At 42.7% G+C, this 15172-nt stretch overlaps 2 protein-coding genes across 7 annotated transcripts in view; one reads left to right on the top strand and one right to left on the bottom strand.

The window, feature by feature from the left end:
* Positions 1–1819: 1819 nt before the first annotated feature.
* On the top strand, positions 1820–14504 carry LOC124012422 (heterogeneous nuclear ribonucleoprotein L-like). Of its 6 annotated transcripts, none has more exons than XM_046326027.1 (14): positions 1820–2017; positions 2849–2967; positions 3109–3346; positions 5504–5589; positions 5906–6002; positions 6115–6187; positions 11550–11585; positions 11851–11919; positions 12046–12326; positions 12884–13005; positions 13102–13303; positions 13452–13509; positions 13643–13786; positions 14121–14504. In XM_046326027.1, the coding sequence occupies exons 1-14, from the start codon at positions 1937–1939 to the stop codon at positions 14177–14179; spliced, it is 1665 nt and encodes a 554-aa protein (XP_046181983.1). In that variant the 5' UTR covers positions 1820–1936; the 3' UTR covers positions 14180–14504. The 6 variants fall into 6 exon arrangements, with proteins under 6 accessions (XP_046181983.1, XP_046181992.1, XP_046181973.1 ...); XM_046326017.1 differs by having other exon boundaries at positions 1827–2017; positions 13631–13786; XM_046326054.1 differs by having other exon boundaries at positions 1831–2017; positions 13643–13738.
* LOC123990791 (cation channel sperm-associated protein subunit gamma-like) overlaps positions 14357–15172 on the bottom strand; it is a 36344-nt gene continuing 35528 nt past the window's right edge. Inside the window, 2 exon segments of the mRNA XM_046291667.1 lie at positions 14357–14615; positions 14868–14994. Coding sequence (XP_046147623.1) covers positions 14524–14615; positions 14868–14994 — 219 coding nt within the window. The 3' untranslated portion in view covers positions 14357–14523.

Here is a 15172-nt window from a genome sequence, read left to right as displayed (position 1 = left end):
TAAAACTTGGATGTAACTTTTCAATTAAATTATCTAATTGGGATCAGAATCATTATGAATCACATTTAAGCAATAGCCCATGTCAGCATATTTAGTAGTTGGATTCAATTTTCAGGCAAACTATGCAGACAGTTCAAAAAGAAAATGTTCAAATTGAAGGCTAATTGTTTAATTGAGATTTACATTGTTGTTTAGGCTTGATTTCAATATATAATGATTTTGTAACCTCTTTTTGAAATATATTTCTAAATCAAATATTTGTATAATTTTGGGGTGGCAGGTAGCCTAGTGGTGAGAGCATTGGGCCAGTAACTGAATGGTTGCTAGATCGAATCCCCGAGCTGACAAGGTAAAAATCTGTTCTGCCCCAGAACAAGGCAGTTAACCCACTGTTCCTAGGCTGTCATTGTAAATAAGAATGTTCTTAACTTCTTGATGCACCCATCCCGTTAGCGGGATCATTTGTCAACATCCGCTGAATTGCAGAGCGCCAAAACTCAAATTAAATTACTAAAAATATTTAATTTTCATGAAATCACAAGTGCAATATAGAAAAACACAGTTTAGCTTGTTGTTAATCCACCTGGCGTGTCAGATTTAAAAAAACCTTTCCCGCGAAAGCATATCAAGCATTTATGTAAGGACATCTCTTTCAGCAGACAAAACATTAAACAGCTAGCAGACAAGTAGATTGGTCACAAATCAGAAAAGCAATCAAATTAATCGCTTACCTTTGCTCTTCGGATGTTTGCACTCACGAGACTCCCAGTTACACAAATGTTCCTTTTGTTCCATAAAGATTTATTTTTTATATCCAAAATACCTCCATTTGGTTGGCGTGTTAGGTTCAGAAATCCACAGGCTCGAGCGGTCACGTCCGGGCAGATGACAAATTCCAAAGTATCTGTAAAGTTTGTAGAAACATGTCAAAAGTTATCAATCCTCTAGTTTTTACAATATATAATCAATAATATTTCAACCGGACTGTAGCTTCTTCAATAGGAGAGAGGGAGAAACTGTCTGCTCCAAGCTGTTGCTCATGCAAAACCCTGTTGGCACCCAGCCATCCAATGACGCAATGTGATCTTTCTTGCTCATTTTTCTAAATAAAAGCCTGAAACTATGTCTAAAGACTGTTCACATGTGGACGCCATAGGAAAATGAATCTGGTTGATATCCCTTGTTAAATGGAGCGAAGGCAGGCAATGGAATGGAGAGCTTTCAGGAAAAACGGCACCTCCAGGTTGGATTTTCCTCAGGTTGTCGCCTGCAATATCAGTTCTGTTATACTCAGACAATATTTTGACAGTTTTGGAAACTTTAGAGTTTTTTATCCTCATCTGACAATTCTATGCATATTCTGGGCCTGAGAAATAGGCAGTTTCATTTGGGTACGATTTTCATCTGAACTCCTATGATCTCAAGGATACACCATGTACTGACCAAATAATTGCAGATATTTTTATGATTTATTAGCTACTGTATGAAGAGGTTTTCACAGGGACACCTTTGCCCATCTCCCAGACAAACTACATTATAGCTAAATACTTTAGCCTTTGATTTGCAATCCTAAATGTGATTTTTTTTTTTAATGAGAAACGATTTGGTAATGCTTGTATCCCCAGCTAACGTTCCATAGACATTGGTAAACACAACGTATTAATTATGTGATATAACATTGGCTATCTACATTGCATAACAAAAATATTCAAGAGACTAGACATGCAACATCCCAGTGTTCACCTTTTCTCTATCAATGTTTCTTCCGTCCAAACACTAGGGGAGGGAAAATGTATCACACTCGCACGATTGGTCTGTTGTGAAAGATTGAAGGATTACTCTCACCACTGTAAGTGTGTTCGAGCTCCTTTGTGTTACGTTGTAGTTTTTCACTCGGCTTTACGATTTTCCATTTGAGGGTTTTGTCTGGGACAACATGGCCGCCGCAGCAGGTCGCTACTACAACGAGGGTGGCAGAGCAACGAAAAGACAGAAAACCGAAGACGGGATGACGACGGTAAGCATTGACTCGCGACTTCGTTGGGAAGGAAAGGTTCATGCATCAGTAAAACAAAAATAGTCCGCGTTTTGGAACTTCCAAGTGTGCAAAATATGAGTGCTGAACATGAGCGAGCCTAAACTAGGCGGAACTAGTTAGCTATGGTAACGTTTCTGTAATTAGCTAGCAGAACTAGCCTCACAACCGGCGTTTTTGCTTGTTCAACCAAGCTTGTATATAAAATCAAACTATATTAAACGTTAACATGGTTAACTCGTTTTTTTTTGGTCTAATGTGCGGTTAATGAAGCTATGTTTCTAGTAAGCTAACGTTAGCGTTGTGTGATGACGATTTAAGTTCAGGTTTGTCATCAGGCTCACCATCAATAAAACCAAGCGGAGATACTTGGTAACCATTTTCATTAATTTAGTACACTTTCCTAGTATTTTCAAACACCGCAATGCATTTGGGCAGAACCTTGTGTTGATATCACTTGTTTGTATGGGGTAACGTAAGCTATTTTGGGCCTACGTGGAATGTACTACTAGCGTTAGCCAGATAACCATCTTCTGGCAGGCAGCCATTCCACTCACTTATGCACGGGCTTGTCTTTTCAAGAAGACCAGGCTTTATGCAAAGCCCCCCACTACTCTATAAATTCAGTTTGTGTTGTTCATATCAACCCCATCATTGTTTAGGATTTTTTGGTACCCTGGGGTGGTGTCTGTCATTAATGGCGGGTTGGTTTTGATTGGTATCACACCCTGGGGATTTGTATATTATCGTGGTATTGTCATCTGTAGTTTATTTGTATTTTTTTAAATCTACATTTTTTGTCATGTTTGTAAGGAGGGCTATGATGACCCCCATAAAACGCTCCCTTCCCCGGTGGTCCACATCAGGGGCCTTGTTGATGGCATCATGGAAGCAGATCTAGTGGAAGCCCTGCAGGAGTTCGGGACCATCAGGTGACTGACTGTCCAACACACTTGAACAAGCCTTTTCTTGGACTGGATAGATTTTGCATCATTGATGTATTTTCTTCCTGTAGCTATTATCCTAATTGCAGTGCATAGAAACCAAATTATTCAATCTTGCATTCTCTTCAGTTATGTTGTCATGATGCCCAAGAAGCGCCAGGCTCTGGTGGAGTATGAGGACTTGAATGGATCCTGCAATGCTGTGACTTACGCAGCTGAGAACCAGGTCTACATTGCTGGGCACCCCTCCTTCATCAACTACTCCACCAGCCAGAAGATCTCCCGGCCCGGAGACCCAGATGACTCACGCAGCGTCAATAACGTGCTTCTGCTCACCATCATGAACCCTATCTACCCCATAACCTCGGTAACACACCCTCCGTTATACAAGGCAGCTGTTTCATTGCTATGACAAGGCACCATTGTTTGGCTCACTGCAACACATTGTTTTACACACTGTTAAAAAAAAAATTCAGCCATTTTTTTTTGTCTCAATACCCAGAAATTATTTGATAAGAATGAAATACCTTACAGCAAAGATCAATTTCTCAAGCAAGAATTTCGCAAGGACTGTCAGAGTGGTCTAAGTGGGGTGGTCGAAAACTAGATGTTATTGGCAGAGTCTTTCTCATTAGTCTAACTAATTTACCACCAGGCAGGCAGTCCCCAACTCCATTTCAATAAAACAGGCTGACATTTTTGCCAGTCTTTTCAAACAGCTCTTACAATAAAATGGCATTTTATCATTTTCACAATTTCCCAGTATTATTCCAACCTCAGTGTGGAAATACATTGTAGAATAATAGTGAAGACATCAAAACTATCAAATAACACATATGGAATCATGTGGTAACCAAAAAAGTGTTAAACAAAGCAAAATAGATTTTAGATTCTTCAAAGTAGCTTGCCTTGACAGCATTGCACACTCTTGGTATTCTCTCAACCAGCTTCACCTGGAATGCTTTTCCAACAGTCTTCAAATCAAATCAAATTTATTTATATAGCCCTTCGTACATCAGCTGATATCTCAAAGTGCTGTACAGAAACCCAGCCTAAAACCCCAAACAGCAAACAATGCAGGTGTTCCCACATATGCCGAGCACTTTTTGGCTGCTTTTACATCCCTCTGCTGTCCAACTCATCCCAAACCATCTCAATTGGGTTGAGATCCGGTATATCAATCTGTCACTCTCCTTGGTCAAATAGCCCTTACACAACCTGGAGGTGTGTTGGGTCATTGTCCTATTGAAAAACAAATGATAATCACAGTAAGTGCAAACCAGATGGGATGGTGTATCAATGTAGAATGCTGTGGTACCCATGCTGGTTCAGTGTGCCTTCAATTCTAAATAAACCACAGACCGTGTCACCAGCAAAGCACCTCACACCACCTCCTTGCTTCAAGTTGGGAACCACACATGCAGCGATAATCCGTTCACCTACTCTCCGTCTCACAAAGACAGCTGTTGGAACCAAGAAGCTCAAATTTGGACTCATCAGACCAAAGGACAGTTTTCCACTGGTGGAATGTCCATTGCTCGTGTTTCTTGGCCCAAGCAAGTCTTTGTATTTTGGTGTCCTTTTAGTAGTGATTTCTTTGCAGCAATTCTACAATGAAGTCCTGATTCACACAGTCTCCTCTGGGGTGGCAGGTAGCCTAGTGGTTAGAGCGTCGGACTTGTAACTGAAAGGTGCAAGATCAAATCCCCGAGCTGACAGGGTAAAAATATGTCGTTCTGCCACTGAACAAGGCAACACCCACTTTTCTGAGGCCGTCATTGAAAATAAGAATTTGTTCTTAACTGATTTGCCTAGTTAAATAAAGTTTAAAAGAAAGTTGATGTGTCTGTTAATTGAGTTTATTTGGGCTACAATCTGAGGTGCAGTTAACTCTAATGAACTTATCCTCTGCAGCAGAGGTAACTCTGGGTCTTCCTTTTCTGTGGCGGTCCTCATGCGAGCCACTTACATCAAAGTGCTTGATGGTTTTTGTGACTCTTAAAATTTTCCGCATTGACTGACCATGTCTTGCAGTAATGATGGACTGTCGTTTGTCTTTGCTTATTTGCGCTGTTCTTGCCATAATATGGACTTGGGTCTTTTACTAAATATACCTACCTGTATACCACACCTACCTTGTCAAAACACAACTGATTGGCTCAAATGCATTAAGGAAAGAAATTCCACAAATTAACAAGGCACACCTGTTAATTGAAATGCATTCCAGGTGACTACCTCATGAAGCTGGTTTAGAGAATGCCAAGAGTATATAAAGCTGTCATCAAGGCAACTGGTGGCTAATTTGAAGAATCTCAAATATATTTAGATTTGTTTAACACTTTTGCTTACTTCATGATTCCACGTATTATTTAATAGTTTTGATGTCCTCACTATTCTACAATAAAGAAAAATCCTTGAATGAGTCAGTGTGTCAACTTTTGACTGGTACTTTATATAAAACAGGAAAATCAAGTTTGACTGTACTGGGCCTTCAAGCAAACTATTTTGGTTCTCTGTTCTGCAGGATGTGCTGTATACCGTCTGTAACAACTGTGGGCCTGTGCAAAGGATCGTCATCTTCAGGAAGAATGGAGTTCAGGCCATGGTGGAATATCCTTTGCTCAAAATCTCATTGTTCAAAAATGTGTATCGGACCTGGGATCTCATCACCACACAGGTTCACATTTCCTGCAGTCCATGCCACACAATCTTAATTCACTCCACACTTGAAGCTTCTGACAGCACCCCTGACAAGTCGTCTGCAGGTGGCAGCTAGTAAATATGTTTATTTGTTCTTGATATAGGTCTAATTGTGTAACACATGCTCGTTGTTTTCGTGAGCAGAGCTTTGAATGACAAGGTGAACATGTAATGTGTAAAGTAGGCAAATGCTTTTATTATCCATAGTTTCCTTCACTTCCCATACATTTGACTCTGTGCAAAGTGCCCAGAGGGCGAAAGCCTCTCTAAATGGGGCAGACATCTACTCTGGCTGCTGCACACTGAAGATTGAGTACGCCAAGGTGAGTGGTTACATGCTTATCTCCACTTGTCCATCCAAACACCGAGCTCATTTCACTGAAGGAACACCGCGATGGGCAAAATAATGAAATGTTTGAATGTCTGTCTTCACAGCCAACCCGCCTCAATGTGTTCAAGAACGACCAGGACACCTGGGACTACACAAACCCCAACCTGAGTGGCCAAGGTAAAACACACACGGCCCCTCAAGCCGTCCCCCTACCCTTCCTCTCCTCCTTTTGCTCTAATGACACTGTGGGATGGGTAGAGTCCCAGGCCTCCGGCTGTAGTGCCTTTGAACGCCCTGCTCCACGGTAACTTTGGCCACAACCACAGCGAGCAGCGGAAGCTGTTCAGAGGCACTACATCTGTGATGCATCACCCTGTGTCCTCATGCTCTCTCAACACCACAGACGTGCAGTAAGGGCACGAGGAGTGACCTTGAGGGGCAGCCATTTTGCAGCACATGCTCCTGCATGTTGAATAGTCTGCATTGCAGATCACTGCATGCATTCATGGGTAAACTGATGAATTCCCTGTTATGCCACAGTGAAGAACCTGGGGTCTCATCACACAGGTTCACATTCCCTGCAGTGCATGTCACACCTCACAATCTCACTTCCACACATCAAGTTCCTGTCAACACCCAAGCACTGTGTTGCACCCTAGGCGTCTCACTTGGAATGCCCATGCATCCGTTAATCTTAAACATATTGGAGATTTTGTTTGCAAAATACAGTTCTGGTTATTTCTTCCTTTTGATTAGTCAATCACAGTTAAGGTCAGGTTTTGGCATTCAAATCTGTTCCTTGGGGCTTAAGTGTCTGTAGGTTCCTATTCTAGCCAGGGGGAGTTAGATAACCGCTGACCCTGTAGTTGTCATGGACCAGGTTTCGCTGACATTGGGAGGGATGGGGGGGGTTAAGTGAAATGTATAATCCACCCCAGAAATTAAACTCCTGTCAATTTGGTGAAAGCCTATGTTCTACCGGGGTAAAATTAAAATGCTCCGTCTGTAAAATCATGAAGGAACGTGTCATAGCTAAATGGTTCTCGTCACTGGAGATAACACACGATCACATTTAATTTAAAAAAAACATTACCTGCACTTCAGATCATCAAATCAGCCAGTCGGTGGTATTTGTATTTATTATGGATCCCCATTAGCTGCTGCCGAAGCAGCAGCTACTCTTCCTGGGGTCCAGGAAGAGTATGGGCATACATCTGTTTATATCGTCTCATGACAAAGTATATATTTATTTGAGATGGTACACTGTTTAGATTGAGTACAAGTTATTCAGCTCAGCTTCCCCTTGCAATGCACCCTGTGTCTGGGAAACATAGCATCATACTCTGCACTTGCTCTGGGCAGAGAAGAACTGCAAGTTGAACCCGGTGAGAGACTCTTTAATTGATAGTAGTTTTGGCAATGTTACAGCTAGCTAGCTACTTCACATGAACATGACTTTGTTATGGTGTGTAGCTACGTTTGCTAGTTAGCAAGCCAGTCAGCCCAGAGAGTTTTGTCAGATTTCCACAATGATTTTCACATTGCTAACAACCTTATGACAAAATGAAACATTTCTTCAAAGATTTTTTTCACATCAAATCAAACTGTCACCTGCGCCGAATACATGTGTAGTAGACCTTACGTGAAATGCTAACTTACAAGCCCTTAACCAACAGTGCAGTTCAAGAAAGAGTTACATTTATTTGTTAAATATTGTCTTAAGTGTTTATATAAAGTAACATAAATTAACAATAGAGGCTATATACAGGGGGTACAGGTTAGTTGAGGTAATTTGTACATGTAGGTAGGGGTGTGGTGACTATGCAGTGTAAAAATAAATAAATGGGAGGGGGGTCAATGTAAATAATCCGGTGGCCATTTGATTAAATGTTCAGCAGTCTTATAGCTTGGGGGTAGAAGCTGTTAAGGAGCCTTTTTGTCTTAGACTTTGTGCTCTGTTACTGCTCGCCGTGCGGTAGATGAGAGAACAGTCTATGACTTGGGTCTTTAACCATTTCTAGGGCTTTCCTCTGTCACCGCCTAGTATATAGGTCCTGGATATATTAGTGTTAACACTGTTAATCATAAGACTTTGTGGTTTGGGGTGGATTATCCCTTAACTTTATTTCATTAGGAACATTGCAGAGGCATTTGTTCAATGGTATTTCTGGAACTTTCAAGAAGTCCAATTTATGACCTGTCAGTCGTTTACTCCATTTGTGGATGGATGTTTTGTATCCAAGTAGGGTTTCTTGTGGCATTCTGTCTCCATTTGGAGATGCTGTGCTGCCATGAGTCGAAAATAAAATCATAGAATTCCAGTGATGTATGATGCTTTGTAGATACATTGATTGCTCTTTTAGTTCAACCTCTTAAAGTGCAGAATATTTGGCATCTAATGGGACACGGTGCAACAGCAGTATGTGATTTTTCCTTGCTTTTAGCCATATGCCCTGATCCCTTTTATGCAAAAGGGAACACCATTTTAGTTGGAGTGGTAGTCCATTTAATCACCCTGGTGAGTTTTTATTTTTTATTGGTAGTTCAGATTCTCATATGAGCCACCATGGCCACATCTTCATTTCAGACACTTGACACTGAGGTAACAGGTGAAAAAACACCTGTCCCATGTGTTTAGATGGTCCCTGTTAATGTGCAGGTGTTAAGGTGCGGCTGGCTGCCCCGTGAGAAAGAGGTGCTCCTCATTGTGTCCTCACTGTGCACACTCATACAGACTCCACTACAGCCCCCACCCACTGGTACTCCAAACCAACCAGCTCCTCAGTAAACATCGGACACAATGGGGGCAACAGACACTGGAATTCACACAACCTCAACTCTCAATACTTCCTACTCCCAATTTTCACCACCACTCTCCACTTCTGCAAGGAAAAAACATTTTACTCTTTATCCCACTGTTGGTTTGAGGAAAGTAGCCATCCTGTTTTGATCATGGTAAGGGCCTGAGACACTCCCAAGAGTCAATTGTGAGCAGACACCCAGCATTAACCACCACCACAGACTGATCTAATATATTTATAGCCATCCATCCTCTTACAAGTACAGCATATCTCATCTCCAGAATGCTGAAGATCTCACGTTTTGACAAAACACATTGTGTGATGGGGGCGGGAGTCTGGTGTGTGGCCGATAAGGCCACTCCTCCCAGCCCTCGGGATCTGACTGTCAGACACAACCACTTCAGTGAGCAACAGAGGAATTTTCTAAACACACTCTAAACAGCCTAAGAAGGGAACAGATGACACTACATACTGAGACAATATACAGAGGCAGAGAGAGACCACTCTTTTCTCAAACTACCACTATGCCATCCCATCTCTTGACTTGGGTGTGTGGGCTTCCTTTTGCTATCACTCTCCCATCTTGTGCTGAACAACACAACATACCACCGAGCTGAATATTCACGGCAACGACACACCAAGCTGAATCGCCATGACAACACACCACGCAGACAATGCCATTCCAGATGATTTTACTGCCAAGCACTAGATGCCTTTCACTTCGCCATGGGGGGACCACCTCTATTGTACAAAAAAACAAACAAGCAGCACATGTGTGCCCACTTACATGAGAAGACGCACCCCACAAACTCAAAAGGGGACCACGAAGACACAAGCATCAAACACCCGTCAAGCATACAAGCATAGAGGCAGACTGATAGAAACTTCAGCATTTTCCCAAAGCTCTCTCTGCATTGATGGACTCAGGTGCTGTTTTTTCCCCTTTACCTTCCCCTCCCATTTCCCCTCTTTTCCGTGCTGTTCTTGTTGATTCTACTACGTTGTTTTTTTCTTCTTTCTGAACTGGCCCGTAAGTGATACCTCTAACGCCTCCCGTGTGATGCAGGTTTGGCTCTGTGTGTCTGACGACAAGACACGCCTCAATCAAACGGTGCAAATGTCCTCCGGCTTTGCGTTCAAAGCACGGTAAGCTGGAAATTGGCCTCAAATGGCAACCCATAAAAACAAAGCGACAGCAACTTGAAGCCAAGCATGGAAGATTGGTGGATGCTCTTTCTCTGGTGGTGTGGAAAGGTGGAAACTGTGAGTTGAAGCTGGAGTCACAGGTTTGGCGGGTAGGATCCTTGCTGAAGAGTGCCCCCCTACCTGCCCTCTGCATCCTGTGTTCTCCGTGTTTGGTGCTGTAAGTACATGTAGAGGGACATGAGTGACCTGGTAATAGATAATGATTGTAATGTAAATGGTTTGTTGTGATTGTCAACCCCATATGTGAATCGTTGACTTTTATCAAACTCATGCATCAAATTCCAGGTCTGGAATCTCCTCAGATTTCTGCTAGTGCTCTTTAAGATAGAAATGTGTAGTCTCACAGCAACATGGAAATATCTAGTTTTCCACATTGAGGCAGACCACAGTTAGATGTATAAGCTGATGTAGTTTGTAAAATCACGGTAAGCTGGACATTTCTTTGTTTGTTGTTGGGTAGTCCATGATATTATTCAGGTGACATCAATAAATCCACTTTAATCAGTGTAGACGAAGGGGAGGAGACTGGTTAAAGAGGGATTTTTATGCCTTGAGACATGGATTGTGTATGTGCCTTTCAGAGGGTGAATGGGCAAAACAAAATATTGGGGTATGTTGGGCTCCTGAGTCACGCAGTGGTCTAAGGCACTGCATCTCAGTGCAAGAGGCGACACTATAGTACCTGGTTCGAATGCAGGCTGAATCACATCCGGCCATGATTGGGAGTCCTATAGGGCAGCGCACAATTGGCCCAGCATCATCCGGGTTTGGCCAGGATAGGCCGTCATTGTAAATAAGAATTTGTTCTTAACAGACTTGCCTAGTTAAATAAAGGTAAACATTTTATTTAAAAATTGCAGGTGCCAGGCGCACCAGTTTGTATGTGTCAAGAACTGCAATGCTGCAGGGTTTTTCACGCTCAATTTCCTGTGTGTACTAGGAATGGTCCACCACCTAAAGGACATCCATCCAACTTGACAACTGTGGTAGTCAACATGGTCCAGCATCCCTGTGGAATGCTTGACACCTTGTAGAGTACATACCGACAAACTGAGGCTGTTCAACTCAATATTAGGAAAGTGTTCCTAATATTTTGTAAACTCAGTATATTCATTCACACAAAATAGTTCCAGCATTCTAGGCAATGGCAATGTGAAATTCCAGGCCTGGTTTTTGTTTTTCTGTCAACTGTATTTCAGACTTTGTGGCCCATGGGTGGGGTACCATGCATTTGTTGTCAGACTAGGAAACCCAACTCATGCTAGAATAAATCAGTTGTTTTGATGTCTACATTTAATAGCTCAATAAAGAGTATAATAATTCGGAATTAAAAATATCTTAATTCATGTAGCCCGTTAGTGTTTCAATTTGTTTTTGCCATGGTTGTGCTCTAGTCTGCTTTCTTAGAACATCCTTCACAATATAATATTTTTCTAATAAATGTATTGAGCCTTTCTTTAGGTAGAAGAATATTTGTTTGGAGTTTGTACATAATTTGTTTTGGTTTTGACTATGTGTATGTACCTGTACAGATGCTGATGCTGAAGGCAATTGGAACAATTCACAAGGTGTGTGAGTTCGAATGGGAGTGGTTAAGAGTATCCATTCCATTTGCTGTGCTAATGTTAAATCCTCCTACAAATCTCCAGTATGTTACATTTTGTAGTTATGGTAACAAATACATATGATTTTCTTAACACGCTCAATATCTCTACCCAGCTTCTTGTGCATGTTAATCACAGCACTGACCCATAGTTTGTAGATGTGCCCCTTTTGACACACTGATAGACTGTCGAGTCAGGGGCTCACTTTATTGCTGTTTCTTGCCCTCAGATCCCAATGCCAACCCCAACAAGCGTGTGAGACAGCCAGCTCTACTAGGAGACCATCCTCCAGAGTATGGTAGGCAGAGACGGTCATTGTACCATGAGTCTCACAGGTCAACTCTGTTGGGATGTCTAGAATGACTCCAGTAACGTTTTGAGTCGGTTTGCCCAATCACCTCTGTATATCTTTTTCTTTCACAAGGCAGTCCAACCGGTGGTTATCACGGCTACCATGATGAAAGTGGCTACGGACCTCCTCCACACTACGAGGGTGGTCGCCGCATGGGGCCTCTGATGGGAGGGCGTGGCCGCGGACGTGGCGGCAATTACGGGGGACCTGGGTATGGACATGGCCCTCCTCCCCCTGGTGACTACAGCGCCCACGCTGACTCCCCCGTTGTCATGGTGTACGGCCTGGAGCCTGCAAAGATCAACGCCGACAGGGTCTTCAACGTCTTCTGTCTCTACGGCAATGTGGAGCGGGTGAGTTCAGATGGGAACGGCGCATTACTGAGGCGGAGGTTATAGACTCTTCAGGGTTATATTCTTGCTGGGGGTATAGAATGGTGAAAACAAGGTTCTATGGTTGGAGGTGGGTAGTAGCAGTGGTGGAAAAAGTACTCAATTGTCGTACTTGAGTAAAAGTGAAATACCTTAATAGAAAATGACTTTAGTAGTATTCTACTTGGTGACTTTCACTTACGGACAGACAGGCACACTCAATTACAAATGCTGTATTTGTGTTTAGTGAGTCTGCCAGATCAGAGGAAGTAGGGATGACAACGCATAATATTGATAGGTGCGTGAATTGGACCATATTGCTGCCCTGCCTGAGCATTCGGAATCTAATTTTGGGTGTCCGGGTAAATGTATTGGAGGAAATCACATTTTCTTTGGAATGTAGTGGAGTAAAAGTTGTCAAATATAAATAGTAAGGTACAAATACCCCCAAAAACAACTTTTAAAAGTACTACTTAAGTATTTTTACACCACTAGATAGTAGGATAGGTTTTCTGAGCCCTGTCCCCCTCCGTCCTCAGGTGAAGTTCATGAAAAGTAAGCCGGGGGCAGCCATGGTGGAGATGGGCGACTGCTACGCTGTGGACCGCGCCATCAGCCACCTCAACAACAACTTCCTGTTTGAACAGAAGCTCAACGTCTGGTCAGTGTTGCTTTCAAACTCTGCATACACATTGATGTCCATAGAAACTGACTAGAAACACATTGATGCAACATGTTGTCCATCCTCTGTCCACAGTGTGTCCAAGCAGCAGGCCATCATGCCTGGTCAGTCCTACGAGCTGGAGGATGGCTCCAGCAGCTTCAAGGACTTCCATGGCTCCCGCAACAACCGCTTCACCTCCCCTGAGCAGGCGGCCAAGAACCGCATTCAGCACCCGAGCAACGTCCTGCACTTCTTCAACGGGCAGCCCGACATCTCCGTGGAGATCTTCAACGGGGTAAGACAACTGGAGAGGATTGGGGGCTGGAAGCTTAGAATTGGGCTGTTGGTTCTCTTGGGAGGGTTGAACTTGACAAGTTTGGCTTACTTAGTTTGTGTGTGGGTGGAAAATGCATTTCTCATGAACAAACCCTTTATCCTTTCAGGTCTGTGAGGAACTTGGTGTGAAGAACCCATCTAACATCAAACTCTTCACTGGAAAGAGTGAGTAATATTAACTTTATTTGCATGAATTATGTTGCATCTGGTCTTTTAAATTGGAGTGAATTCCCATTGGTTTGATGTTGCAGTGTCAATAAATTAGAATGTGTGTCTCTCGCCTCGGGTGGCGCGACAGGTGAGCGGAGCTCATCCGGGCTGCTGGAGTGGGAATCTATAAACGACGCCATGGAGGCTCTGGCCATGATGAACCACTACCAGATGAAGAACCCCAGTAAGTACTCAGACTGCGATAACAACACCACAGCTAATGATACCAACGGTGAGCAAACACACAGTAACTAGTCTGTCATTCAGGAGTGATTTTCCCAAAAACATGATCTTCAGTACTAAGATCAGTCCGGGATTCATTCGAAGGCCCTGCACCACCCTACCGACAATGAGCCTTTTTAAAAGGCAATTTACCAAATGTTCACAGAGATCACATTCATGGTAAACGCTGCGGATGTTGACTCATACATAAATGGAGGAACACTGATCTTAATGCTAAAAATTCTTTGTTTTTGGGAATTCACCCCAGACTAGTTAATGAGAATGTATTATTCTGGCCCGACATCTCTCCACAGTTGGCTAACCCCCCCCCCCCTTTCTTCCAGGTGGTCCATACCCCTACACACTGAAGCTGTGTTTCTCAACCGCGCAGCATGCCAACTAGGCATGCCAACTGGCCCCCACCCACTTAACTCTGTGTCGATGCATAGTGTATATTGCAGTCACGTCTTCACTCCAAGTCCCCTCTATGACCCAATGAATTGTAAACGAAATGTATGAGATTGACCAGCGTTTTCCTTTAACTTAAGTGATAATATTGAGGGCAAGATTTTATACCAGAGTGTGTATTGTTTGATTTTTATTTTAAAACATTTGAATTTGTTCAGTACATTAGACCTCAGAACAAAGAACCTTTTCCTATTATGAAACAAATTAAAATACCATGTTAACACTGCCTCTTTTTTAAATAAAGTGAATGGTGAACTATGGTGATAATTTTTTCTTCTTTCAGTTAGTAGATGTTAGGCTTGAGCCCTGCCTTGAATCCCTGGATCTGTGAAATCCATCCCCTATACTAGGTGCCAGTGAGACATCGGATTCTGAAACACAGATGCCACCCTCTTCAGTACATAGCATCAGATACAAAACCATGAACAATGTCAGAAGAAATACAGTTAACTTTTAGTGACATCCGAACAGAACAACTTTATCGCTGTAGGCGGTTGATTACTAATCCCATTCTCAAGGAGCATGCACTGTATCACTAACTTTGAGGTACGACTGTTTGCAGTCAACAACTAATCACTGAATATACAGGTCATTCTCAAAGATAAGGTTTTGGGGTGGTTTACCATGCACTGCGTGGCTCCTGTGCTTGGTGGCATGGTAGGCTGCCTTTAACAGATTCTTCAAGCCTGGACCACAGCAGTTATACACAATGAAGCAGAAGAGGATTCCTACGATGGTGGCCAGAGTCATCTGGAGGAAAAAAGACAGGTCAACCAAATGTAATACTTGACAACAGTGCAGAAAGAGTTGTGGTTCTATTCTATTTGAATCCAGGGTTACATCCCAAATTGCACCCTATTGCCTATTTGGTGCACTACTTCTGACGAGAGAAAGTTGTGCACTATATAGGGAATAGGGTACCATTTGG

This window comes from Oncorhynchus gorbuscha, linkage group LG02, assembly GCF_021184085.1.
Source record: "Oncorhynchus gorbuscha isolate QuinsamMale2020 ecotype Even-year linkage group LG02, OgorEven_v1.0, whole genome shotgun sequence".
Classification (NCBI taxonomy): domain Eukaryota; kingdom Metazoa; phylum Chordata; class Actinopteri; order Salmoniformes; family Salmonidae; genus Oncorhynchus; species Oncorhynchus gorbuscha.
The sequence above is the reverse complement of the archived record's forward strand: the minus strand, read 5'-3'. Positions and strand labels throughout refer to the sequence as shown.